General features: G+C 38.8%; 1 protein-coding gene across 1 annotated transcript in view; it reads left to right on the top strand.

Annotated features, from left to right (window-relative positions):
• The window catches only part of LOC105487759 (NACHT and WD repeat domain containing 2), a 197,118-nt gene that overhangs the window by 70,198 nt on the left and 99,089 nt on the right, over positions 1–27,831 (top strand). The window contains exon 2 of the mRNA XM_011751402.3: positions 6,944–7,032. Within this exon, the coding sequence (XP_011749704.1) occupies positions 6,944–7,032 (89 nt within the window). The remainder of the gene's footprint in view (positions 1–6,943; positions 7,033–27,831) is intronic.

Here is a 27,831-nt window from a genome sequence, read left to right as displayed (position 1 = left end):
CTCTGTTTTACATTTTTTGAGAAATTTCCAAACTGCTTTCCACAGTGAATTAAACTAATTCACATTCTTGCCAACAGTATGTAAGCATTCTCTTTTTACTGCAGTTTTACCAGCATCTGTTGTTTTTTGACTTTTAAATAATAGCCACCCTGACTGGTATGAGATGGCATCTCTTTGTGGTTTTAATTTGCATTTCTTTGTTGACTAGTGATGTGTGGAACAGTTTTTCATGTTTGACCATTTGTATGTCTTCTTTTGAGAAGTACCTCTTCATGTCCTTTGCCCATTTTTTACTAGGCTTATTTGTTTTTTGCTTGTTGATTTGTTTAAGCTCTTAGAGATTCTGGATATTAGACATTTGTCAGATGCATAGTTTGTGAATATTTTCTCCCATTCTACAGGTTGTCTCTTTATACCACTGATAGTTTCTTTTGTTGTGGAGAAGCTCTTTTATTTAATTAGGTCCCACTTGTTGATTTTTGTTTTTGTTGCAGTTGCTTTTGAGGACTTAAATAAATTCTTTCTCAATGCAAATGTCCAGAATGGTTTTTCTTAGGTTTTCTTTTGTGGTTCTTATAGGTTACAATCTTACATTGACATATTTAATCTATCATGAGTGAATTTTTATATATAGTGAAAGATAGGGGTACAGTTTCATTCTTCTGCATATGGCTAGATAGCTATGCCAGTACCATTTACTGAATAGGGGGTCCTTTCCCACATTGCTTATTTTTGTCAACTTTGTTGAAAATCAGATAGCTGTAGTTGTGCAGCTTTATTTCTGCTTTCTAGGTTCTGTTCCGTTGGTCTATGTGTCTGTTTTTGTACCAGTACCATGCTGTTTGGGTTACTGTAGCCTTATAGTATAGTTTGAAGTTGGGTAATGTGATTCCTCCAACTTTGTTGTTTTTGTTTAGGATTGTTTTGGCCGTTCAGGCTCTTTTCTGGTTCTGTAAGAATTTGCGAATAGCTTTTTATAGTTCTGTGACAAATGACATTGGTAGTTTGATACGAATAGCATTGAATCTGTAGATTTCTTTGGGCAGCATGGGCATTTTAATGATATTGATTCTTGCAATCCATGAGCATGGGATGTTTTTCCATTTGTTTGTGTCATCTGTGATTTTTTTCAGCAGTGTTCTATAGTTCTCCTTGTAGAGATCTTTCATCTGATAGGAACTTCTGAGCATGGAAAGCAGTTTGTGTAAGGACAAAGCTCAGGAGCAAATAATGGCTGAAAACTCAGACTTTATAGAGGATACATGGTGATCAGCAGTAGAAGATAGAACTTGGCTAGAAGATATATTTACACTTGCTAAGCATTCTAGTCTTTATCTTCTGGACCACCAGATGCCAGCAAGGTCTTTAATAATCAAATTAGTTTTTGTTTTCATTTTGTCTTGGCATTTATTGCTGGCAGCTCTGTGAGAGAGGGACAGATAACAGGTCAAGCAAATAGACTTTTTGCTTCTTGGGTTGAGAGAAGGTTAGTGTGAAAATAAAGAGTGGCCAAATTAAAAAAGTGTTTATGACATAAAATTGACAAGATTTGCTCGCATTGATATAAGGAAGAGTATGGGTGGCGAGATGGATACAAAGGAATTATCTGAGGGCCATAGAGAGTAGACAGCCTCTTAGGGAGCTGCCAAACAAGAAATTAACCTAAACACAACCCCAGAAGTCGAACAGGCTGTCCCTATGAATCATTAACTAAGAGGCTAGGAAAAGAGAAAGAATCCAGGGAAGAGCGAATGTACAGAGACCTTGGAAACCATGCTAACAAGACAATATTAGCAGAGGATCTATAGTGGATTCTAAGCAGATTTTCTGAGCTGCAAAGAACATGGGAAAAATGAGTTTAGGCTGGACGAGCTGACTCACACCTGTAATCCCAGCACTTTGGGAGGCCAAGGTGGGTGCATGAGGTCAGGAGTTCAAGACCAGCCTGGCCAACATGGTGAAAGCCCATCTCTACTAATAATACAAAAATTAGCCAGGCATGGTGGCACATGCCTGTAATCCCAGCTACTAGGGAGGCTGAGGCATGAGAATTGCTTAAACCTGGGAGGTGGAGGTTGCAGTGAGCCAAGATCGTGCCACTGCACTTTCAGCCTGGGAAACAGTGAAACTGTGTCTCAAAAAAGAAAGAAAAAAAGACCAAAGTCCATGCCTTTAGTTTGTTGAAGATAGAGCTGTATAAATAAAATAAAAATTAAAATAAATTATTTTGTAAAAGAAAAAAAAATTGTAAAATAAAAAAAATTGGAATTAATCTAAACCCTTGTTGAAGTGAACTCAAGATATTATAAGGATAATGGTATTGATTACTCATTCTCCCCCAGCTAATGTACTTCTTGTAGGTGACTCAGACACTGTACAGAGACCTTCATTAACTCTGAAATCACAAAGGAATCATTCAGAAAGCAGCTCCTTTAAATACCTAACAGTTAGTGCTGCCAAAGTGTTAGTGCACCTTTTCAAAGCATTAAGGTACTGGGCAGTTACAAATAGATGCGATGACTATGTATAAAACATAAATTAAGACGTACCTCATACTTGATTTACACTGTTTAAAGAGGGCCCTTTTTAAGTGTGAGATTCTGTGAGCTAATATTTCCTGTCCACGACATTCTAATTTTTTTAATTGTGAACCATCCGGATTTGCTGTCGGTATGAATCAAGATTTTTATTTAATTAAGCCAGCTTATCTGTTCACTCATCATAATTAATCCATTCCTATCTTAATTACTTTTTCATTTTCAGAGCCAATCATATATTCATACAAATACGGAAAAATCTAAGTCAATTTTTAATATAAATAAGAGCACAGAATATCCATTGGATATGTGTATATGCTTCCTTCACATATTTAGAAAGGCTCAAAATAACGGAGTTCATATTCTGCCACAAACACAGAAACCAGAGGAAAAAAAAATTCAGTTCATTCATTTACCTCGTGACACCAATTATCCTAATACCACCGTTTCCCAAGATTTCAGAATCTTGCTTTTATTAAACCCATCGAATAATGAATTATAATGTAGGAGGCCTTTCTGTTTCTGGAGGCAATTGCAGGGAAACCATGCCTATCAGTTCATTTTTGTCACTGGTGCATGTGTGGCTTTTTTCATTCACTCATTTATTAATTGAGCAAGACTGCAGTCATTAGAGATGTAGCCGTGAGTGAGACAAAAGAAGGTTTCAACTCCCTTTGAGCTTAAATTTTAGTGAGGGAGGCACACAATAAACGAATAAACAATGAGTAATCCACAAAGAATTAAGGAAGTAGAAGGTGATTCAGTGACTTCTATAGATGGAGTGCTCAGAGAAGGCCTCTCTGAGGAGGTGGCATTAAAGCTGCCAGTTGAATGACAAGAGGTGCCATGAGATGATCACAGGACTAAGCATTCCAGGACGACACCATAGCTAAAGTGAAGGTCTCCGAGTGGGAATATAATCTAAGAATCAAGTGAAAGCCAGTGCTGCTGGAGGGACATAAACAGGAAAAGTGGTAAGAGACGAGCCTGGGGAGAGAGAGAACATTCATCATAAGGAGTGTACATTTCATTCAAAGGTCTGTAAAGAGCTGATGGGGCTTTTAAACAAAGTAGTGATGTGATCTGATTGACATTTTGGAAAAATCAGTCTGGTTGCTCCATGGAAAATGAACCAAACGGGGCAAGTATGAAAACAGGGAGATGGAATCTGGATGAAAGGTGAGTATGGCTTGCATCTGGTAGCAGAAGGGACAGAAGTAGATTAACTCAGGATTTGTTTAGTGGTAGAGTGAGAGAACTTATTGATGTGTTGGCTCTTGGAGAGTGTATTATAGAAAGAAAAGAATCCATCAAGGATAATACAATTTTTTTTTTATTTCATAAGCTTTAGAACTTTAACATCCCTTAGTCATTTCATGCATTTATTCCATCGGTCATTGCAAAGATTGATTCTTTTCACAGTTGTATATTTCCTTGATTAGAGCAAACTATGGTGTATCACTTTCTGGGTTCAAATCTGGGTTTTCTAATTTAGCGGCTGAATGCTCTTGAGCGAGTTTTCTAACCCCTCTGCCCTTTAGTTTCCTTGCTTAAAAAACATGGTAATAATGTTACCTGTTTCATAGGGTTGTGGTCAGCAGTGACTAAGGAAATGCAAATAGAAGTGTACTTAGCACACTACTGGACCGCAGGAAGCACTCACTAAATGTTAGAAATTAGGTGCTATGGCAAAAGAATCTATTAACAGAGTAAACAGACAACCTACAGAATAGAAGAAAATATTCACAAACTATGCGTCCAACAAGGATCTAATATCCAGAATCTGTAAGAAACTTAAATCAAGCAAAAACCAAATAATCCCATTACAAATAGACAAAGACATGAGCAGACACTTCTTAAAAGAAGACATATGAGTGGCCAAAAAGCATGAAAAAAATGCTCATCATCACTAATCATCAGAGAAATGCGAACCAAAACCACAATGAGATACAATCTGACACCAGTCAGAATGGCTATTACTAAAAAGTTCAAAAACAACAGGCGCTGGCAAGGCCGCAGAGAGTAGAGAATGCTTGTACACCATTGGCGGAATTATAAATTAACTCAGCCACTGTGGAAAAGTTCAGAGATTTCTCAAAGAATTTAAAATAGAGCTACCATTTGACCCAGCAATCCCATTACTAGATGTATACCCAAAGAGAAATAGATCATTATACCAAAAAGACACATGCACTTGTGTGCTCATTGCCGCACTGTTCACAATAGCAAAGACATGGAATCAACCTAGGTGCCCGTCAGTGGTGAATTAAATAAAGAAAATGTGGCACATATACACCATGGAAAACTACACAGCCAAAAAAAAAGGGAATGCAATGTCCTTTGCAGCAACATGGATGCAGCTAGAGGCCATACTCCTAAACTAATTAATGCAGGAACAGAAAACCAAATCCTGCATGTTCTCACTTGAAAATGGGAGCTAAACATTGAACACACATAGGCATAAACATGAGAACAATAGACACTGTGGACAGCTAGTGGCGGGAGGAAGGGAGCGGGGTGTGAGTTGAAAAACCATCAGGTACTATCCTCACTGCCTGGATGCAGTATACCCAGGTAACACACCTGCACATGTACCTCCTGTGTCTAAAATAAGAGTTGAAATTTTTTTAAAAATTAGGTACTAAATTTCTCTTATCCTCCTTACAATTGTGCAGTCAAGTCTCAGCACCTCAAAATGAGTTAACATGTTTTTAAGAAACAATAAATTTCTGTTTCTTATATCATTACATATTTATTTTATGTATAATTTAGATACTATTTTTCAGAATCTCTTAACCCTTTTGAATATATTTTTACCTTCTATATCTGGCAGTATTTGTCTCTTTTTAAAGCGGCTTTTTCGTTATTTCGATTTTGAAAATCTGCTAAGGGCGTTTAGAGTTATTGAATATTATCAGCTTTATTGTGAAGTTAGCATTTTCAGCTCTTAAAATGGAGCAAGGGAGGATGGGCATTCTGATCTCAAGATTATACAAATTATGTGAAAGCTTAATATAACTGCCTCCGTCAGTGCCATAGCACCGCATGGGCCCCGCTTTAATGTACAGCTCCTCCGATGGGTGTCCTGCTTCTTCTCTTTGAACTTAGAACCATATTGAATCTAAGGCTGGAAAACACCCTATTTGTTTAGATCACAGGACAATCCAGAAGACCTTGGATTTCTCTGAATCTTTGATTTCTATGTAAACACTGGTTCCTGTCACTCTGCCAGGCTGCAGCTGCATTTCAGACTTTCGTGATTGGTTGTTTGCTTCTCAAAATAGGCTTGAGAACAGTAGGAAAATAGAGTAGGTCAACACGGCATATGGTTAAATTTTCATGGACAGATGTGTTTGAGAATAATAGGGAAATTCTTTTAAACTGTTATCTTTGTTATAAATGTGGTATGCGGATGTTTCATAGTTATGACTGGGATAGAGGTACTTTTAGCAAATGGTACTTTTCATAAGATTACACATTAACCTAATTTTTGAAAACTATATTCATGTTTCAATGAAGGTAGCTGGGCAAGGAATCGCCTCTTTGCTCTTAGAATCTTACAGTGCCATCATTGATGCAGAACTGTTCAGCACAGATGACTTTGGAATTCCTTTCTGTGCAAAACATTCGACATTAAATGCATACATGTTTTGTGATTCTTCGAGTTTCAGGTTCTGTGTTTCTTGTATTTTCTTAATGATAGGAGATAATAAAAAGTTTTTTTATTTCAGAAGGTTTACATAGTATGACATGTGTAAAATAGTTTCTATCTCCGATATAATGGTAAGTCCCTAAGCCCGGGGTGGGAGACGTTATTTTATTAAACCACTGGCCAATTGAATCTACAGTGGGTGGGATCTGCTATGATAGGGTTTCATGCTTGTTTCCATACTGTGCTAAATTTTGTAAAATGTCATAATATATCTGAATACTCTAGGTAGCAATGGTATCATCTGGGATGTTTTCAGAAATCAATAAGTAAATTTATCAACGTGTGTACGTGTGTGCGTGTGTTTTAAAACTTGTATATTTTGTGGAGCTAAAACCCTGATAACCCTACTGTGTATCCTTCTGCCCCTTCCAAAGACATTGTGGTCATAACTATTTAAGAGCTCAACGTGAAGGTCTGTGTGGGCATAAAGAATCAACTGTGAATTTTCAGCCCTGCCAGCATACATAGAACCAACCAGTGGTCCATCCCGTGGGCTGCTCGTGCATGCCTGATGGATGGATCTCTGTGCAATTAGGGGGCAGGTCTATACCAAGAGACAAATACCCTGTTATTTCACAACCCAGCACCTCAACTTGATTATATTACTGTCAGCATTTATTTTTAGGTTTTCATTTTTTTGCCAGAAACATGTGTGGACATACTGACTTCCTGTGTGTTTGTCTTTCTACTACAGATACGGGAGCAGAAAGACAGGCACTAAGAGAAAATGTATATCCTAAACTGAGAGAATTCTGCAGAGAAAACTATGGACTGGAATTTCAGGTAATTCTACTGTTAATTTCATTCACAATTATGTCCAGTTAAATAACTAGTGTTTGTTTCTTGTCACAACTTGAGTGTTGTAAAAGACAAGTTTTAGGCCCTGAAAAAAATTATTTCTTCAAGCATGGGTAAAAAGAAACACTGACAAATGGAAAGTATTTAGTCATTTTTGATGTTTAGTTCTTTTATGCTGTGCTTCTTGGACCCTTCCTGGTATGGGCTCATCTTTTTCTTTGAACCATATTTATTTGCTTTTTTGACAGTCTCCACTATTATCAAAGAGATGAAGGTTGCTGAGCACCTGAGTTTAAGCTATGGTTTCTAGAAATATTTTGCACTTAAAAATGGGGACCAACTTTTTTCAACCTTATTTCCTTTCATCAGCCTGGCCTTGCCTTCTATCTTGCCTTTAACTTTTTGTTCACATTGTAGAACATCCTTTTTCCTAATCATTTCAGAGCTATACCATTTACTCCCCCCAAAAAATTATATCAGCCTTTCAAGAGACAGTAATGGCACACGTCATTGCTAACGTTCACGAACATCCTGCCATTTTAATACACCTCTGATTTTGCCATCTGAAGGTAAAGTGCTTGACAACATTGGATGTATCTTGGGCATCCAAATGTTGAAAAAAAAATGGCTCCTGCAACAGATAACATTATTTAGTCAGAATTTTTCAGCCTAATTTATGATGGAAATCCTAACTCTCCAGTGCTATCTAAACTACACATTTACATTGTCAAGTGATGAATATGTAATAGAGGTTTGTGGTGCAGAAGTGCAAAATGCACCATCGTTAGTGGAAGAACATTTTACTGTCTGTTTCCTCCTAGATAAATGTTTTATCTGGTATACTCCTGATGCCTTCTAATATGATGCATAAAGTAACAGTCTCGAAATGGCTTCAATCTCAATGCATAATGTCAGTCACCACCAGGCCATGATGACACGCACATTGAATTGTCGCTCATAAGTCACCATTTACTTGATAAATTGTGAACCTAAATTAAATTCCTTGTCATGAATTCAGCACTACCTTCTCTGAGGAATCTGGTTTTACTGATAACAGGGTCCCAATTGTTATAGAACTTCCAATCTGTCAAGAATCCCAAAACTTAGACACTCCTTGGGGACTCAGTTACCATAGAGGAAGAAGTGTGTCCAAGCATATAATCCCATCTTTAAGTTTGTTTTTGCATCATTTTTGTCAACAGAGGAAGTCAGCGAGCTATAGAACAGCTTCTATAAACCATGGTATTGACTAGGATTAGCTGAGGGAGAAAGAGAAAAATAGTATACTTTCTGAACTAGAGGTAGGCACAGAAGATAGATACAGGCAAAGGAAAACTGTACTAGGCGAGGCCCGTAGAATAAATTGACAGGATTACTCTAGGCAGGTGCACTGAATCGGCTGAGGAGATGTTCGACCACAGAGTAGACCGCAGTGGGCAGGGGAGACGTAGAATTCAGCCCCAGCTCTCTACAGGTACTGGGAGTGACTGAACCTGCCCATCCTTCAGTTCAGTGTCTAAAATAGGAATGGCAACAGCTTACATGTCTGAGGTTGTGTTTAGAATAAAATAAAATATGCAAGGTTACATTTGCTTCCAAGCTCTAGGCTTAGCAGGAGTTCACATACATAATATCTGAGTCTTCTAAGAATATACCTTTTAAGTATAGTCTTTTATAGTAGGTTAATTATATCACTCCCTGAGGATATACTTTTTAGAGAGACAGTTCTCTTCTCTCAACTGCAACAAAAAATATGATGCCAGAAGCTTCATGAACAGCCAGTTTACCCCCACAGTATCCCCGATTCCATCTTTGATTGTGCACTGAACTCAGAACATATGGTTTCCTAGATTTACTCAAACATATCAATCTACTTTATGCTTGCTTGCCTTTGCTCATGCCATTCTCTTCAACTACAATGCTTCTCAGTCTGGTTCTTCCCCTGCTTCACCTCCTGGATTCTACTCATTCTTCAGACTGTTCCTATCTGAGCTCATGTTATGCCCCCTTTCTCACTGACCCACAGCCCTGTGGGCCTCTTTTGGATCCCTGAACACCTTAAGCCCATTCATACTTGAGAGTTTTACTCTGGCTGTTCTGTCTTGTGGGAATACTCACTCCCTTTATCTTCACACAGCTGCTTTCTTATTGTCCCTCGGATCTCCACTGAAATGTCACTCCTAGAGATGCTTTTCTTTTTTTATTATTATTCTACTTTAAGTTCTGGAATACATGTGCAGAACATGCAGGTTCGTTACATAGGTATACATGTACCATGGTGATTTGCTGCACCCATCAACCCGTCATCTACATTAGGTATTTCTCCTAATGCTACCACTCCCCTAGTGCCCCACCCCCCATCAGGCCCCAGTATGTGATGTTCCCCTCCCTGTGTCCATGTGTTCTCATTGTTCAACTCCCGCTTATGAGTGAGAACATACAGTGTTTGGTCTTCTGTCCTTGCGATAGTTTGCTTAGAATGATGGTTTCCAGCTTCATCCATGTTGCTGCAAAGGACATGAACTCATCCTTTTTTATGGCTGCATAGTATTCTATGGTGTTTATGTGCCACATTTTCTTTATCCAGTCTGTCATTGATGGGCATTTGGGGTGGTTCCAAGTCTTTGCTATTGTGAATAGTGCTGCAATAAACATACATGTGCATGTTTCTTTATGGCTGAAAATTCCAAAACCAGAATGCCTCTTTTCCTCTAGAGATGCTCTTCTAGTGACCCAGTCTAAAGTAACCACCTCTCTTTTGCATCATACTGTTTTAGTTCTTTGCATAGCATGTGCCAGTATCAGATACTTTTTCTTGTTTGTTTATGTATTAGCCTGCTTATTGTCTCTCTCCCAGTAGATTATAAGGTGAATTTCAAAACAGCTGCATTTCTGGTTCTGTAGTCCCTGGCACATTGGAAAGTGCTATGAGATTTTGTTGAATGAATGCTTATGTGAAAAAGAATGAGTGAATGAAGACCCAGCCCAGATATAACTTATGAAAGAAAGCCTTCTCTGATCTCTCCCACACCGCCCAAGATAGGCCGTGTACCCTCCTCTTTGCTTCTCTGAAATTCAATGCATAACTCCCGATAATCCATCCAATTCATTCAAGAAGTATTTGTTGAGTGCTGACCATATGGCAACCAACATTCTAAGTGCTGGGAATAAAGGAGCAAACTAACCAGACCCTCTTCTGAGGAACTTCTAACATTGTTGGGAGAAGCAGACAATGTAGACTCCAGGAGTAATAAATGCATTTTATTGAATAAATGATTCTATTTTAAAACTCACTGAAAGTAGGGTTAGAGAATGCCAAGTAGTCAGAGAAGGACTCTGTGATGAGGCAATATTTGAGCAGAAATCTGCAGAAGGTTATGGAGCAAGTCATGCAGATGTCTGGAGTTGTGGGGAGGAATCCAGGCATAGGGAACAAGGGAAAGGGTCTGAGGTGGAAGTGTGTTTAGAATATTCTAGGAACAGTCACACACTATATTCCAGTCTGGACAACAGAGTGAGACCTTGTCAAAAAAAAAAAAAAAAAAGGAACAGTACAGAAACCAAGTGTGAGTGAAGGAAATAATTACAGATGGCCTGAAAGTAAGATTATATGAGACTTCATGGGCCAAGATTAAGAACTTAGAATTTTTATTGAGTTGATTGAGTTGAAAAGGAAAGAGTGAGGTGATATGACTTACCATGAAGAGGTTTTCTCAGGTTCTATGAATAGAATGCAATACAAAGGAATGGTCAAAGCAGGAAAATAGTGCAAACAGGAAGAACCAAAGTAAGCAGTGTAGATAATGAAACATCATCTGGTTAAGTAAACTTTTCATCACCTGCCTGTAAGTGCCAAAAGTTCTCAGGCCTGGAATTGTCTTATTCAACTTATCCCAATGGCCAAATAGCTGCAGATAGTAATCCATTTAGTTAAATCTTTATTCAATTAAATTAATAGAATATGAATAGAATAGAAATTAATAGAATGTCAATTAAATTAATATGCATTATAAGCAAGTCCATATACCTTTTATCTATGTGCCTGTTTGGCAGGCTATTTTGTACTGTTTTCCTATTTTTTTTTTTCATTTAAACGAAGATATTTCATGAAAATACACTAGACTCCGATTATGTAAACTTCAATTAATTCTATATGTGATGTATACATATATAGGTTGTATATATATGTGTGTATATATATGTTCAGATGGAAACAGTTCAGTGGAGAGAACATCAAGCCCACTTAGCAAAGAACACCCAGGGCATCAGGAAAAGACATGGCATTTAAATAATATGTTATTTGATTTGCAGGTATTTATTAAGGGCCTCCAGCTACAGAGAAGAGGATAGAAAAGAAGAACAAGGAGGATTAATTGGAAAAAAGTAAAGACAGACTGGGGAGAAAGCAGGTTGTTGCAAAAGCCAATAAATAAGGAGCTTGTGATTATACTCAGAGGTACCATCCACTCCTTCTTTCAGAACTCTTGTCCATCCCCACTGCCGAGGTCCTGGTCTAACCCTCAGTGCTTCAAAAATGGGATGAACAAAAAGCATCCTAATTGGTTTATTTTCCTACGTACCCCTAGTAGATTGCAAGTCCTTGAGGAAGAGACTGGCTCTTGTTTGTTTTTAAGTCCCCAGGCCTGGAACAGAGTTTGGCGTTTAGTGGGGTTTTAGTTAAAGTGTGTTCAGCAGAACTGCCTTACACCATCACCCTACTTGAGTTTTTCTATACAATACCACCAGAGTCATCCTATGTAAATGTCATATTGTGTCAATGAAGGGACGTGGAGCAAGCTGACCAAATAGAAGCTTCCACTGATTGTCCTCATGGAGGAACCCCAAACTAAACAGTTATCCACACAAAATAGCATAGGAACCAAAAATCAGATAAGTGATCCCATACCTGGTTTTAACTTCGTATCACTGGAAGAGGACCTGAAGAGGGGAGGAAAGACAGTCTTGAATTTCCAGTGCCATCCCTCCCCCAACCCCAAGTAGCAGCCACTTGGTGCAGAGAAAGAATCTGTGTGCTTGGTGAAGGGAGAGTACAGTGATTGTGGGAGTTTGCATTGGAATTTACTGCCCCTGTCACAGCAGAAAGCACCACTGGGCAGAAATCAGTCAGTGCCCACTGAGGCCCACTGAGACCAGGCGTAGTCAGAGGGGAATCACCCCTTCCAGCAATCAGAAACTGAGTTTCAGCAAGCTGTGCCACCGTGGGCTAAAGTGTTCTGGGGTTCCCAATGAACTTGAAAGGCAGTCTAGGCCACAAGGACTCCAACTCCTAGGCAAGCCCTGGTGCTGGGCTGGGCTTGGAACCAGTGGACTTGGGGTACATGCAAACTAGCAAGATACCAGCTGGGATGGCCAAGGGAGTGCTTGCACTACCCCTCCCCCAACCCCAGGCAGTGCAGCTCACGGCTCTGGGAGAGACACTCCTTCCTTCCACTGGAGAAGTGGAAAGGAAAGAGTAGAGAAGACTTTGACAACTTGGACACCTGCTCAGCCACAGTGGGATAAGGCACTAGGCAGAGTCCTGAGTCCCCCATTTCAGGCCCTAACTCCCAGATGACATTTTTATACATACCCTAGGCCAGAAGGTAACCTGCTGCCTTAAAAAATAAAAGGACCCAGTCCTGGCAGGACTCATCACTTGCTGACTAAAGAGCCGTGATCTCCCCAGATGAGTGCAGTAAGGCACCAAGGACCAATCCTGGGCTCTGAGTAATCAGCAGTAATACCCAGGCGTTACTCGCCATGGGTCTTGGGTGACATTCATAGAAGTGCTGGTCACAGGCATGACCCAGCACATTCCCAGCTGTGGTGGCTATAGGGAGAGATTCCTGCTTTAGAAAAGGAGAAGGAAGAATAAAGGGAAATTTTTCTGGCAGTTTAGGTACCAGCTCGGCCACAGTAGAGTAGGGTAGAGCACCAAGCAGGCTCTTGGGGTTCCCAATTCCAGGCCTTGGCTCTCAGATGGTATTTCTGGACCTGCCCTGGGATAGCGGGGAGCCCATTGCCCTGAAGGGAGAGTCCCAGACCTGGCAGCATTCCCTACAAGCTGACTGAGGAGCCCTTGGACCTCAAGTGAATCTTGGCAGTAGCCAGGCAGTACTTGCTGTGAGCTTGGGGTAGTGGTGCCCATGGGAAAAGATTCCTCTGCTCGTGGAAAAGGGAGGGAAGAGTGGGAGGGACTTTGTCATGTGGCTTAGGGACCAGCTCAGCCACAGTAGAAGAGAGGATCAGGTAGATTTCTAAGGTTTCCAACTCTAGGCCCTGGCTCATGAAGGGCATCTCTGAACCTGCCAGGGCTGAGGACAACTTGCTGCCCTAAAGGGAAGGACACAAGCCTAGCTGTCATCACCACCTGCTGACTGTAGAGCCCTAGATCCTTGGGTGAACGTAGGCAATAGCTAGGCAGTGGTTACCAAGGGCCTTGATGGGACTCACGGCTGTGATGGCTTCACGTCTAACCTAGCATAGTACCAGTGGTGGTGGTCACAAGGATGCTTGTGTCACCCCTCCCCCAGCTCCAGGAAGCTCCGCTCAGAGAGAGGGACTCTGTTTGAGAGAAAGTAAAGGAAGATAACAAGAGTCTCTGCCTGGTAATCCAGAGAATTCTTCTAGATCTTATCCAAGACCACCAAGGCAGAAGAGCCACATGTTACTGGGCTTGGAGTACTCCCTAATACAGATACAGCTACAGTGACCAAAAACCTAGATCACAAACCCAAGTCCCTTTGAATACCTGAAAAAAATCCTTCCCAAGAACAACAGGTACTAACAAACTCAGACTGTGAAGACTGCAATAAATTCCTAACTCTTAAATACCCAGACACCAACAAATATCAAGACCATCCAGGAAAACATGATCTCCCCAAATGAGTTCAGTAAGGCACCAAGGACCAGTCCTGGAGAGACAGGGATGTCGTGAACTTTCAAACAGAGAATTAAAAATAGCCATCTTGGGGAAACTCAAAGAAGTTCAAGATAACACAGAAAAGGAATATGAAATCCTATCAGATAAACTTAACAAGTAATTTGATATAATTAAAAAGAATCAAGCAGAAATTCTGGAGTTGAAAAGTGCAGTTGACATACTGAATAATGTATCAGTCTCTTACCAGCAGAATTGATGAAGCAGAAGAAAGAATTAGTGAACTTGAAGACAGGCTATTTGAAAATATACAGAGGAGAAAAAATAATAAAGAATGAAGCATGCCTATGAGATCTAGAAAATAGCCTCAAAAGGGCAACTTTAAGAATTATTGATTGGCCTCAAAGAGGAGAGTGGGGTAGAAAGTGTATTCAAAGGGATAATAACAGAACTTCCCAAACCTATAGAAAGACCAGTATTCAAGTACCAGGTTATAGAACACCAAACAGATTTAACCCATATAAGGCCACCTCAAGGCATTCAACAAATGCCATATTGTCAGTTTCTTTGCTTAAAAGTTTTTAATGGCTTCCTGCTGCCTATAAGATCTCTCTTTAATGTAACGTCAGCTTCATTTTCCACTCTTCCCCACATAAATAATCCATGCCAGTCCATCCTCAGCCTGTGCTTGGAGCACATCTTCCTGATTGCTCATTCCTAACTCTCACTTTCTAGTCACTATATCTATTTCAATGCTTGCTTCCTATCAGACATACCCTTTCTTCACCCCTAGCCACCCCACACCCTGTCCTTCACAATATAACTGAAGGCCTAGATTTCCCAAGACATCTTTTCTGATTTCTAAATAATCTCCCTCTCTACTCTCTGAACTCATAAATCTGTCCCATGTGGGCCGCTAGTACAGTGAGCCAAGATTGAATCCACTTAGGGCAGGGACCTCTAAAGGGGGTGTTTAGCTGATCTGAATACTTAGGACACTTCCATTTCAAAAGAAATTTCCATCTCTGTCCAGCTCCTGAGCTTTATGTCACTCTTTAAGAATACCTTCTGATAGACACCTTCATTAGTGGGCATCTGGTATTTTATGTTCGTCTTAGTCACGAAGTTCATAAACCTCATTTTTTTTTTACCTCTGACATCCATTAAATCCCAAAGATCTGCCAATTCTACCTCCCTAAATACTTCTCCAATCTGTTTCTTTTGTTCAGATCTGTATTATTGTTACCTTGACTGTTGCCATGGGTACCCTGACTCTTCCCATTTCCTTCATCTCTGCCTTCTCCTCCTTAATACCAAACTCTTAATTTACTTTACCCATCTGGTCCATCCTCCACAATGTTGCTACAGTGGTATTTTTAAACACCAATCTGACCCTTGTCCACAAGATGCAGTCTATGCTTCTTGGCGCAATGTGCAAGTTCTTTTTTACCCCTGCCTACTCTCGAGGTCTTATCTGTGACTCCTTCCCACAGGCAGCCTGTTCTAGCCTTTGCAAACTACATTTGGTTCACCAGATGTGTTTCCTTTTCCCCCCTGAATTTTCTCACCCACTGTGCCCTCTGACTGGGGGATGGGGGGCAGGGGCTTAAATTGCCTCCCAGGCAAATGAAAATTTCTCCTCATTCATTAAAATAGTGAAGTCCTTCTATGAGATTCCAGAGTACTTTATTTCTAATCTTTACCAGCTTGTCATATTTGTTTTAATTAATTAATTTTAAATGTCCCTCCCCCATGAACTGGGTGCTCTTAGAAGTTAGCAACCACATTATTTATGTCTTCATATTACCAGAATCTGTTATAGCAGAGGTCCCCAACTCCTGGACTGTGGCCTGCTAGAAACTGAGCCACAGGGCGTGAGGTGAGCAGTGAACCAGCATTAGCGCCTAAGCTCCACCTCCTGTCAGATCAGTGGTGGCATTAGATTCTCATAGGAACACGAACCCTGCTGTGAACTGTGCATGCAAGGGATCTAGGTTGTGGACTCCTTATGAGAACCAAACGCCTGATGATCTGAGGTGAAACAGTTTCATCCCCAAACCATGCCCCTACCTCACCCCTCTGTCTATGGAAAAATTGTCTTCCACAAAACTGGTCCCTGGTGCCAAAAAGTTTTGGGGGCTGCTTTGTTATAGTACATAGCTCATACTAGATCTATAATGAATGGTGGTTGATCGATTTCAATTTATTGATTAAATAACTAAGACCCAGAAGCTGAGAGTCTATACCAGCACTATGTAAAAGAAGCATAATGTGAGTCACAGATGCAAGCCACATAGGTAATGTTAGATTTTCTACTAGCCATGTTCTAAAAAGTAAAATGAAACAAAAAATTTTTTTGCCAAATTTTTTTTATTTTTTTTTCCTGCTTATGCACAAGTCTTTTTTTAGCTCTAAGAAGAATATAGTCATCTTTTTTTCAAATGAGCATATTTTGTGAAGGTCATTTCCAAATATTTCATATTTTCATTATTCTTTCTGGTTTTTCTTAGATACTCTTTGTTATTCTTTCTCTGACATGGTTTTTAAATTTTTAATATTTTACATTTAATATTTTAATATATCTAAAACATCATTTTAACACATGGTCAATATGAAAATTATTAATGAGGCATTTTACATTCTTGTTTTTAACCTGAGTTTTTAAAATTCAGTATGTTTTACACTCAGAGCACATTGCAATTTGGACTGGCCACATTTCAGGTGCTTGACCAGCTGCATGTGGCCAGTGACTCCCAGGCTGGACAGCAGAGCCCTAGATGGTAGTGGGGTCTGTCTGGATGGGATCATCCTGATGGGATAATGGTGACAGAAGTCCAGCTGAGAGCCTCCAGCCGGAGGCCTTAACTAGAGGAGCCACAGTGTGAATGGAAATTCATTTGTATGTGTAAAAAAGAATATTAAAAATCCAGAAAATGATTAAGAAAATAAATTTGGCCGAGCACGGTGGCTCACGCCTGTAATCCTAACACTCTGGGAGGCAGAGGTGGGTGGATCACGAGGTCAGGAGTTCGAGACCAGCCTGACCAACATGGTGAAACCCCATCTCTACTAAAAATACAAAAATTAGCTGGGTGTGGTGGCGGGCACCTGTAATCCCAGCTACTAGGGAGGCTGAGGCAGGAGAATCACTTGAAACTGGAAGGGCGGAGGTTGCGGTGAGCCAAGATCGCACCACTGCACTCCAGCCTGGACAAAAGAGCGAAACTCCATCTCAAAAAAAGAAAATAAAATTTCCACCTGTCAAATGAGTAACTTTTTCTTTTATCCACCATTTTGGGGCATTGTGTTAATAGGGGGTATATAACCTGAAATAAATACTTAATGCCGCCAAAACTGCTGTAGAACCAGGACTAAGTGACTATTATACATGAGGCAACAGACTAAAACCTATGGTCAGTGATGCATTTGCCTGCTGTATTAATCTTGAAACTTGATTTGAAATCAAGAGAGGCACATGATGGAAACTCTAACCCCTTTTATTTCCAAATTTTAAATTAACAGTCCTCGTCTTTAGAGGGTGTCATATGTTACCTTTTGTAAAATGTAGCTTTAGAAACAAATTGTCCAAACATGCCTTTGCAATTAAGCGTGACAACGTGGTCTCAGAGTGGGAACTCCCATCTGTGCTGGTCCCAGCCCTTTTCCTTCACTCTGAGAGGCAAGTGTCGGCTTCCTTGGTGTGTAAGGAAGTGTGAGAATCTTGCAGCTCACCCTAGCAGGAAGATTTGCCCGCACCTGCTTTCTGCCTCAGGATAACAATGGGATGCCACCTGAAGGCACCAAAGGGGTGGATGCTTATCCTGGGCAGAGGTGTCTCCTGCAGCCCCTTTGGTCTGGGGTTTGTCACCTCTTCATTGCTGAGGTTCCATCCCTCCATGTCTCCTTGCGCACACAGGTCCATGCTGGTGCACCTGGTTTTCTTCCTCCCTAAACCCCCAATGAGAATATAACCTTCTCCTTAAGCTGCCTCCTGTACATGAGTAATCTTAGCATCAATATCTCCAGCTCTCTCCTCCCCATAGTTGTGTGAGGATAATTCTCTGACTTTTTTTTTTTTTGAATGTTAATATGTTTAAAGCAGAACTCATTCTCCTTTTCCCTTTCTGAATTCTCAAGTGCTACTACTTCCTTGTCTTCGAGACTTTCAACTCTTGGCTTAGTCCATTCTTTCATCCTTTAAAACTAGATCCAAGCTGCCACTGTTCCGGTTGACTCATCTGCCACAGTGTTTCTTCGAAGCTTGCCTTTTCTTTCTATTTTGAAAATCTCTGTCTTTGCACAAGGTTTCGTTTCTTAATAGCTGAATGCCTATGGAAATCTTTTTCTGATCTTTATCTACCTGTGGTGTTTATGTGCTCTGGTCCAAACTATACACAGCTGTTCAAACAATATTCCTTGAACGGTATTTACCAGATTTCATTGATTGTAAGATGCACAGATTTTCACATTTTTTACATGTCAGAGTCAGGATTTTTACCTTACAAATAAATTGTGTGTCATCATGTAATTGGCAGTGCCCCAAACCCAGCCATGACTGCCAATAGGCATCACTGGGGGCTGGGCCCAAAAGCTTCATTTTTCCCCTTAGGACATGAGGTTGCTCAGATGTCTTCTTAGGGAAAAGAAGCAAAGCAATGAGGAAACAAGCTTTTATGAGAGGCTTGGCATCTTGATCCAAGAGCAAATGAGCACAAAATAAAGTTCCTTGAAAACTAAAGTTCCTTGAAAACAACAGTTTGAACTCTGGTTTAAATGGAATAGAACTAAAAGTTTACTTTATCCTGCTAACCAGAGGATGAAGAATTGGGCACGAATCGCCAACTAGTTTTAGGCAAATAAAGAAACTAGAAATCTTTAACTTAACCAACACATCAAAATTGGATGTTAAGTTAAATTTTGTGGGTCTTATATTAGCTTGGCCTTACTAATAATTTCTGAATTGGACAATCACTTACTGTCACACTGCAAGTCTGTTGTCAGTTGTAACACCTTTCTTCCAACGTTTCTTCTCTCACTACAGCTCAATTATTCTGTTGAGCCCAATCTCCTTCTCTGGACATGTGTTTTTGTTTTTTTTTGCCTCTGTCTCTCAGCTGTCTTCCTGCCTGAGAATCTCAAAATGCATCTTGCTCCACAAGTTACCAAAATATGTAACTGGCTTTTATAGTTGACAGGATTTGTTGTGCTACCCTTGGTCTTTTCTCCACATTGTCAAGTAACTAATCATCCCTTTTCCATTTTCTACTAATCAAATGGATGCTGCTTTTGGCAGTGAAATTGTGAAATGCATGTCTCTTTGTTGAATCACACATCATTTCACAGGGCCAGTGCTCCAACCTGTTTAGGTCTTTTCACATTTCAGTCATGTCCATCAAAGCCTGGACCAACCTTACCAAGTTGACATTCCCAGAAGTATTATAAGCATGTTACATCATCCTTCTCCCATCCATGTGAGTGAGGCAGCTTATAAAGATGGGGAAGGGAGACAAAGAGGCAAAAGGAAAGGAAAGCATTATGTCGTGGTTGACTTTCATTGCTCCAATTTAATTGTAAATGTCAACTCACCATTTCTGCTGCCTGGAATGGCTCTTCTGGAATTCTCATGCCAGACTTCTCAAGGCAGTATTATTGTTCTTCGTTTATTTTGTACTCATAGGCAATCTTCTACCTAATGCTTCTCCTAAGTATATAGCAGTGACATTGTGGGAGGCTTTAGAATTTACTGGAGCAGCTAAACTTTGCTGAGCATTTATTTCTGCTAAATGGTGGCTGTCTGATTACACCAACACTGAAAATTACCCAAGAGGATTAATCTGGTAATAAACAGAATGAGAGAGTGTTGCCCATTTGCAGGGGACTACGTGTCCCCATTGAGTATAGTCACCATGAGGCCTTTCTCAAATTCCGAGCACGTGGCAGTTACTTCTTTTTCTTTCTTGGTATAAATGTAGGGGTACAAGTACGGTTTTAATGCATGGATATATTGAGTAGTGGTAAAGTCTGAGCTTTTAGCATAGCCATCACCCTAATAGTATATATTGTACCCATTAAGTAATTTCTCATTTCTCACCCCCTCTCACCCTCCCACCATCCCACCATTCTGTCTCCAGTGTCTGTTATTCCACAGTCTATATCCACGTGTACCTATTATTTAGCTCCCACTGGTAAGTTAGAAAAAGTGGTATTTGAATTTCTGTTTTTGTTTTTGTTTTTTTTTTTCACTGAAGATAATGGCCTATTTCTTTCCATCCTCATATTTTTTTTTATAGGAGAGAGGGAAACCTTTTGATAAGTCTTCGTAAAATAAAAAGAGCACTCATTTAAGAGGTGCCATTTGTCAATAATTAGATATAGTCCCTTGAAAAAGTAACATACCTCAGTGTTCTTAAGTATTTCTTCTACTGGATCTTTAAGTTTTCTTTTAAGTCTCCACATTTATGATGCTGTGACATTACCAATTCTACATGGGCAGACCATGTCACATTTCTGTCTTTGCAGAACTGTTCTGTGCATCAACAGGCCCACCTAACCTCTCTGAAGGACAGTGTCCCATGTAGCTGTCCTTCAAGTCCAGATACATGTGTTACCTCCTCATTGACATCTACCCCAGAGCCCCAGGGGCAGATTAAGGTACTTTTTCCCCTGAGCTTCATTTATTATTCAGACATTTATTGAGCCTCTGCTCTGTACCAGGCAGAGTTGTGAGTGCAATGATACCAAATATTGAAAACAGAGTGCCTGCCCTCATGGAGTTTATAGTTTCACAGAGCATACAGTTGTAAACAACAGTGACCAGGGTGGTACTTGAAGCCCAGGAAATACAGGGTGCACTGGGCATGTGTAAAGGTTGGGGAGAAGCTCAGCCCATCTGGAGGCATCAAGAAGGCCTGTGGAGGAATTGATGTCTAAGCTGAATCCTCAAGGTTGGGCAGTGGGAGATGGCTAGGTTAAAAGAATATTCTAGGCAGAGAGAACATACTTTCACAGGCAAATCTGGGAGAAAATTCCAATAATATATAGAAATTACTACCTGCCAGGCACTTACTCTAAGTGCTGTGTATATGTTAACTTGCTCAATCCTTGCCATGAGTCTAGGAGATCAATCTTACCTTCTTCATTTTATTAAGTAAGGAAACTTAGAAATACAGAAGTAAATTGCTTCTGACCCTGAAGCAAATAAGTGGCAGGATCAGAATTTGAACCAAGGTAGTTTGGCCTGAGTGTCCAATCCTACTCACTATACCATACAGCCTCTTTCGTTCTCATATTTTTGGAAATTTATACAGACAGTCCTCAACCAAACAATGGTTTGACTTGTGATTTTTTTTGACTTTGCAATCATTCAAAGTGAGACACATTCAGTAGAAACTGCACTTCAAGTACAACCATTCTGTTTTTCACTTTCAACACAGTATTCTTTGAATTACATGAGATACTCAACACTTTATGATCAAATAGGCTTTGTGTTAAATGCTTTTTCCCAGCTGTAGTCTAATATAAGTGTTCTGAGCACCTTTAAGGTAGACTAGGCTAAGGTATGATGTTCAGTAGGTTAAGTGTATTACATGAATTTTGAACTTATCCTTTCAACTGACAATAGGTTTATCAGGATGTAACCCCACTGTAAGTAGAAAAGAATCTATATCTATATTTGCATAGAGATATAAATATATGTGCATGTGTAAATATATAAGCTATATACCTATACATGTTGTACATGCACATGTGTGTGAGAGTATATATGTATAGCCAGAGCACAAACAATAAAGGAAATATGACATGAAATGAGGTTGAAGTGTTATGCGGGGACCTGATCACAGAGGAGCTCATAGATCAGGTCATGGATTCTAGACACTATCTTCAGGATGATAGGAAGCTTAAGCAGGGAAGGTGTAAAATAGCATTAAGAACCCAGGTTCAAATTCCACCTCTACTACTTGTTTCCTGTGTGACTTTGGACAAGTTGCTTAACTTCTCTGTTCCTCAGATTTTCATCTGTAAAACAGAATAATATTAATAGTTTTACCTATTTCATAAGTTTAAGAAGTAAATAAGTGGCTCTGTGTAGCTTCTGACTATGTAACAGGAAATCTTAGCTATGGTAATCAGATTTGGATTTTTAAAAGGATCCATCTGCCTGCAGTGTGGCTAATGGGTGAGAGGGAGCAAGAATTTAAACAGGGAGATACTTTAGGGAGCTGAAGTCACAATACAGGTACATGTATACTCAGAGAACACTCAGATATAGTGATTGCCAAAATCCCATTGACAGGAATAGAACTAACTCTGGGTTTTTCACTCAGGCACTGATATGCTTTGGATGTTTATCCCCTCCAAATCTCATGTTGAAATGTGATCCTTAGTGTTGGGGATGGGACCTGGTGGGAGGTGTTTGAGTCGCAGAGGCGAATCCTTCATGAATGGCATTGGTGCCCTCCCCATGGTAATGAGTGAGTTTTCACTCTCTTAGTTACCAGGAGATCTGGTTATTTAAAGAGGCTGGCACCTCCTTCCTTCTCTCTCTTGCTCCCTCTCATTATGTGACTCACTTGCTTCCTCTTGCCTTCCACCATGAGTAAAAGCTTCCTGATGCCCACCAGAAGCACAGCAGATGCTGGCGCCATGCTTATACAGCCTTGTAGAATCATGAGCCAAATAAGCCTCTTTTCTTTATAAACTTCCCAGTCTCAGGTATTCCTTTATAGCAACACAGAACAGACTGACAAAGGCATACGGTTTGTGATCAGGTATCCTGCCACTGAAGGAAGCTGGTCCCCACTGGCAGCCTGATTCAAGTTCCTTTATACAGCAAATTTTTCCAACTTATCACAGACATACAACTTCCATCTGGCCACTTCTTCTCTGCCTCTCAAAACTCCTGGTCCCTTCTCTCTTTCTCCATGTTCATTAAGCCTGGATAGTTAGAGGTCCTGCCTTGGTTCATGGTCAACTATTCAGTTCTTCATTACTATCATGTTATATTAGGAATGTCCAGAGGCTAAATCTCTCAAGACACAGGGGCGTCAGGTCTACGCAGTTAGTTGTCTACAGAAGGCTTTGGATGAAGCGTTATCCAACCTCATATTGTTAGTCTCTTTCTGGTGATCATGTATGACACCAGAGGCCAGTCAGTCCTTTCTGGGCTTGACTGAGGACCTGTTTTTCCCAGAATTGCCTATTTTAATCATGCCCTCCTATATATCCATCATATGTCTCATAATCAAGGGAATAATTGCAAGTGACCTGAACTCAGTAATCACAATAGTTCTAGTGAAATGTAGCCATTGAAGATGAGGACCTGGGATTTTCCTTAAGATATTTGCATATGGGGCAAGTCATTCTACCCAGAGAATGGCTTATACCACGTGTATAAACCATAACTTACCATTGGTAAATAGTATCTGACAACGCTAATCTGAGTTTTAAGACTTTTCTGCTTACTACCTTCTGTGAGATAAGCATTCTAGAAATGGGACATAAATACTAAAACAAATTATAATGAGTGCTATCTTCACCAATGTGTTGACCTTAGAAAGCTATGTCCTTAGTACAACAATCTTCTTGCTGTTCAGAGCTTTCTGAATCTGATCTGTATTCTTGAATATTTTTAGTGGTAACAGATGTTAATCCTTTTATTAATAAGAAAAGATTTTATTTTTTTTTGAAAGAGCTACAGATCTTTTAAAAGCTATGTGTTATATATGTAAAGGCCAATAAGGCTGGAGAAATACCATTTTTAATCAAAACAAAATTCAAGTACAAAGCGACAAGATTTTTTTGTGTACAAAATGAGATGATTCCTAAAGAGGAAGTCCCCTGAGCAGTGGCAGACTCATTGGAATAAGTATGTAGCCTTCCATTGTAATACCTTTGAAGAGTAGCCTTCGTTTCAGTACTGAACTTGTTTTCAAAAATCAGTCATATTATCTCTATAGTTGTATTTCCATTTTGCATTGAGCTATTAGTCTATGGTGTGGGAAAATTGAGAAAGAAAATATTTTGGGAGGCATTTAAGTTGTTATCTAAGCCTATCTGAAGAAATGATAGTGCAAAGCCATGATGAATTCAAATTTGACTCACTGCTTTTAGAAAAAAAAATTTAAGGTTATTTGTTTTTTACAGATTGCTTTATTGTTAGGTAATCTTGATATTTAAATGACAGTGTTTGATTTCAAGGGCTAAGATTTGTTAGGGCTTTATTTGCTGGCTTTTTGTTTTTAGACCAATTTAGCACATTATAAAAAGCATGATAAATTAGCTTCCCTAAGAAGTTTTTAAAACAAGTGAGATGGTTTTAAGTAAAAAAGGTAACATCAAATTACTTTCCTAAGGTTTTATGCTTAAATGATGAAATAAATAAAGACACATAAAATGTGCTGTCAACAAGTTAGTATTCCAATAAATAGTAAATTAGATTCTAGACTCTGCAGTGCCTGGACATTAGGCTAAAAGCTAAACTGAATGTTTTAAAGTTTGTAATAAATCTTGTCTTGTTGAGCACTTTTATGTTCCAAGTGTTTTTTGCCAGTTATTGATCATGCAGATGTATGGCATAGCTGTCTGCCCAAAACAGTGTTTTGTATTGCGGGAGTTGGTTGTTTCATTTATTTATTTCCTCAGTGTCTTCCCGGTTGCTTGATTTTTATCTTTTTCATCATTTTCTTCCCATCAACACATATGGGAAAGAACAATTTAAGGGAGAAAAGCTGGAGGCCAGAGAATGTTTTTTAACAAAGTTACTGAAGTAAGAAGACATGGAGCTATGAAGGCCTGGATGAGGGCAGTACTGGTGGCCAAACTAAAAGGAAATAACAGATGCAAAACTATTACAAAAGACTTCCATCAGGGGCAAATAAATGATGTGATACTTTAGCTTTTGAAATAATGGAAAATAAATAATGAAAGTGCTGTTATGACAGTTTTACCCTCATCATTTGGTTCACATGTAGTTAGTTCTTTGTATTTGCAATGCAAATAGATGTGTATGGTATTAGTTTTAAAATAGTTTTATTGAGATACAATTCACATGTAAAATTCACCCACTTAAAGTGTATGATTCAGTGGCTTTTAGTACATTCACAACTGTGTAATAGTTAGGAAAATCTATTTTAGAACATTTTCATAACCCCAAGAAGAAACTGTGCCCTTTATGACTCCTCAAACACCCCATTCTCCTCCTCACTAGCCCTAGGCAACCACTAATCTGCTTTTTGTCTCTATGGATTTGCCTATTCTGTACATTTCATATAAATGGAATCATGCAATATGTGGTCTTTTGTGACTGGATTCTTTTACTTAATGCTTTCAAGGTTCATCCATGTGGTAGCATGCAATGTATTTCATTGCATTTCTTAATTATTCCTCAGTAATATTTCATTGTATGGATTATGTCATATTTATTTATCTGTTCACTTGATGGACATTTGCATTATTTCTCTAGTTGGGCTGTTATGAATAATGCTGCTATGAACATTTGTGTACAAGTTTTTATGTAGACATATGTTTTCATTTCTCTTGAGTATATGCCTAGTAGTAGAATTATCAGATCATGTGGTCATTCTCTGTTTAACCATTTGTGAAACTGCCAGACTGTTTCCAAAGTGGCTGAGCCATTTTGTATTCCCATCAGCAATGTATGAGGGTTTCAATGTCTCCACATTCTTGCCAACACTTGTTATTATCAGTCTTTTTTATTATAGCCACTTTGTGAAGTGTTATTGTAGTTTTGATTTGTACTTCCTGATAACTAATAATATTAAGCATCTTTTTATGTTGGAAATTTGTATATATTCTGTGGAGAAATGTCTACTTTGTCCTTTCATTACTGAGTTGTAGGAGTTCTTTGTATATTCTAGACAAAAAAATCCATACAAATATGATCTGCAAATGTTTTCTTTCATTTTGTGTTTACTACTTTCCCTTCTTGACAGTGTCATTTAAATCATAATTTTAAAAAATTTTTGAGTAAGTTCAGTTTATTTTTTATTTGGTTGCTTGTATTTTTAGTGTCATATCTAATACACTATTGTTGAATCCAAGCTCACAAAGATTTACTCCTGGCCAGGTGCAGTGGCTCCTGCCTGTAATCCCAGCACTTTGGGAGGCCGAGGCAGGTGGATCACCTGAGGTTAGGAGTTTGAGACCAGCATGGCCAACATGGCAAAATCCCATCTCTACTAAAAATACAAAAATTAGCCAGGCGTGGTGGTGGGCACCTGTAATCCTAGCTACTTGGGAGGCTGAGGAAGGGAGAATCACTTGAACCTGGGAGGCAGAGGTTACAATGAGCTGAAATCATGCCACTGCACTCCAGCCTGGGCGACAGAGGGAGACTGTCTCAAAAACAAAACAAAACAAAACAAAACAAAACTACTACTCCTGTGTTTTTCCTTAGGAATTTTATAGTTTTGACTCTTAAATTTATGCCTATGATCTCTGTTAACTAATTTTACATGGTATGAAGTAGGGGCTAAGCTTCATTCTTTTGCATGTGAATATCCAGTTGCCCCAACGCCATTTGTCGAAAAGCTTATGGATGTGACATTGAATTGTTTTAGTACCCTTGTTGAAATTTAGTTGACCTTATGTGTGAAGATTTATTTCTGGATTCTCTATTTTATTCCATTGATTGCTATGTCTATCCTTATGCCAGCACTATACTGTCTTAATTATTGTACTTTTGTAGTAAGTTTGAAATATAGCGGTGTAAGTTTTTCAACTTTATTCTTCTTTTGTAAGATTGTTTTGGTGATTGGATTGAATCTGTAGATTAATTTGGGGAATATTGCCATCCTAACAACATTAAGTCTCCCAATCTATGAACATAGATCTTTCATTTATTTACATCTTCTTTAATTTCTTTCAACAATTTTTTTGTAGTTTTCAAAGTATAAATCTTGCATTTTTTTTGTTAAATTTATTCCTAAGTTTTCTTAGTGATCTTATAGATGGAATTGTTTCTTTCTGGTGCTCTTTTAAATTGAATTATTTCTTTCTGATGCTGTTTTAAATTGAATTGTTATTTAATTTCATCATAGATTTTTTCATTGCTAGTGTATAGAAATAGATTTTTGTATATGATTTTGCATCCTACAATCTTACCCAATTCATTGATTAGTTCATTTATAGTTTATAGCTATAAATTTTCCTCTCAGTACTATTTTAGCTGTATCCCATAAGTTTTAGTATGTTGTACCTTTATTTTCATTCACCTCAAAGGATCCTTTTTATTTCCCTTGTGACTTCTTTCTCATTGACTATTTAGGAGTATATTAGTTTCCACAAATTTGTAAATTTCCTAAATTTTTTTATGATTGCTTTATAATTTTATTCTACCATATTCAGAGAACATACTTTGTATGATATAAATTTATTTAGATTTATTGAGGCTTGTTTATGAACTAATATGTATTCTATCCTGGAGAATGTTCTGTATGTGCTTGAGAAAAATAAATTCTGCTGTTTCTGGGTAGATTATTTCATAGGCATATGTTCTAGTTTGTTTATAGTATTGTCAAGTCTTCTAATTTTATTTCTTTTTACTAGGTGTTCCTCCCTTTATTGAATGTAGGATATTTAAGTCTCCACACATCTACAACCATCTGATCTGTTTACAATTTATACCAATTTAATTTATACCAATTAAATTATACAATTTATACCAATTTAATATATCAAAATTATACAGTTTATACCAATTTAATTTAATAATGCCATACATCTACAACCATCTGATCTGTTTACAATTTATACCAATTTAATTCTAGTGAACTGTAGAAAGATTAGTCCTATATTGCTGTATTTCCTTTTCCTCCCTTTTGTGCTATTATTGTTATCCCTGTTACAGCTAGGTATGTTACAAATTCAATGGCATACTGTTATAA

This window comes from Macaca nemestrina, chromosome 3, assembly GCF_043159975.1.
Source record: "Macaca nemestrina isolate mMacNem1 chromosome 3, mMacNem.hap1, whole genome shotgun sequence".
NCBI lineage: Eukaryota > Metazoa > Chordata > Mammalia > Primates > Cercopithecidae > Macaca > Macaca nemestrina.
The sequence above is the reverse complement of the archived record's forward strand: the minus strand, read 5'-3'. Positions and strand labels throughout refer to the sequence as shown.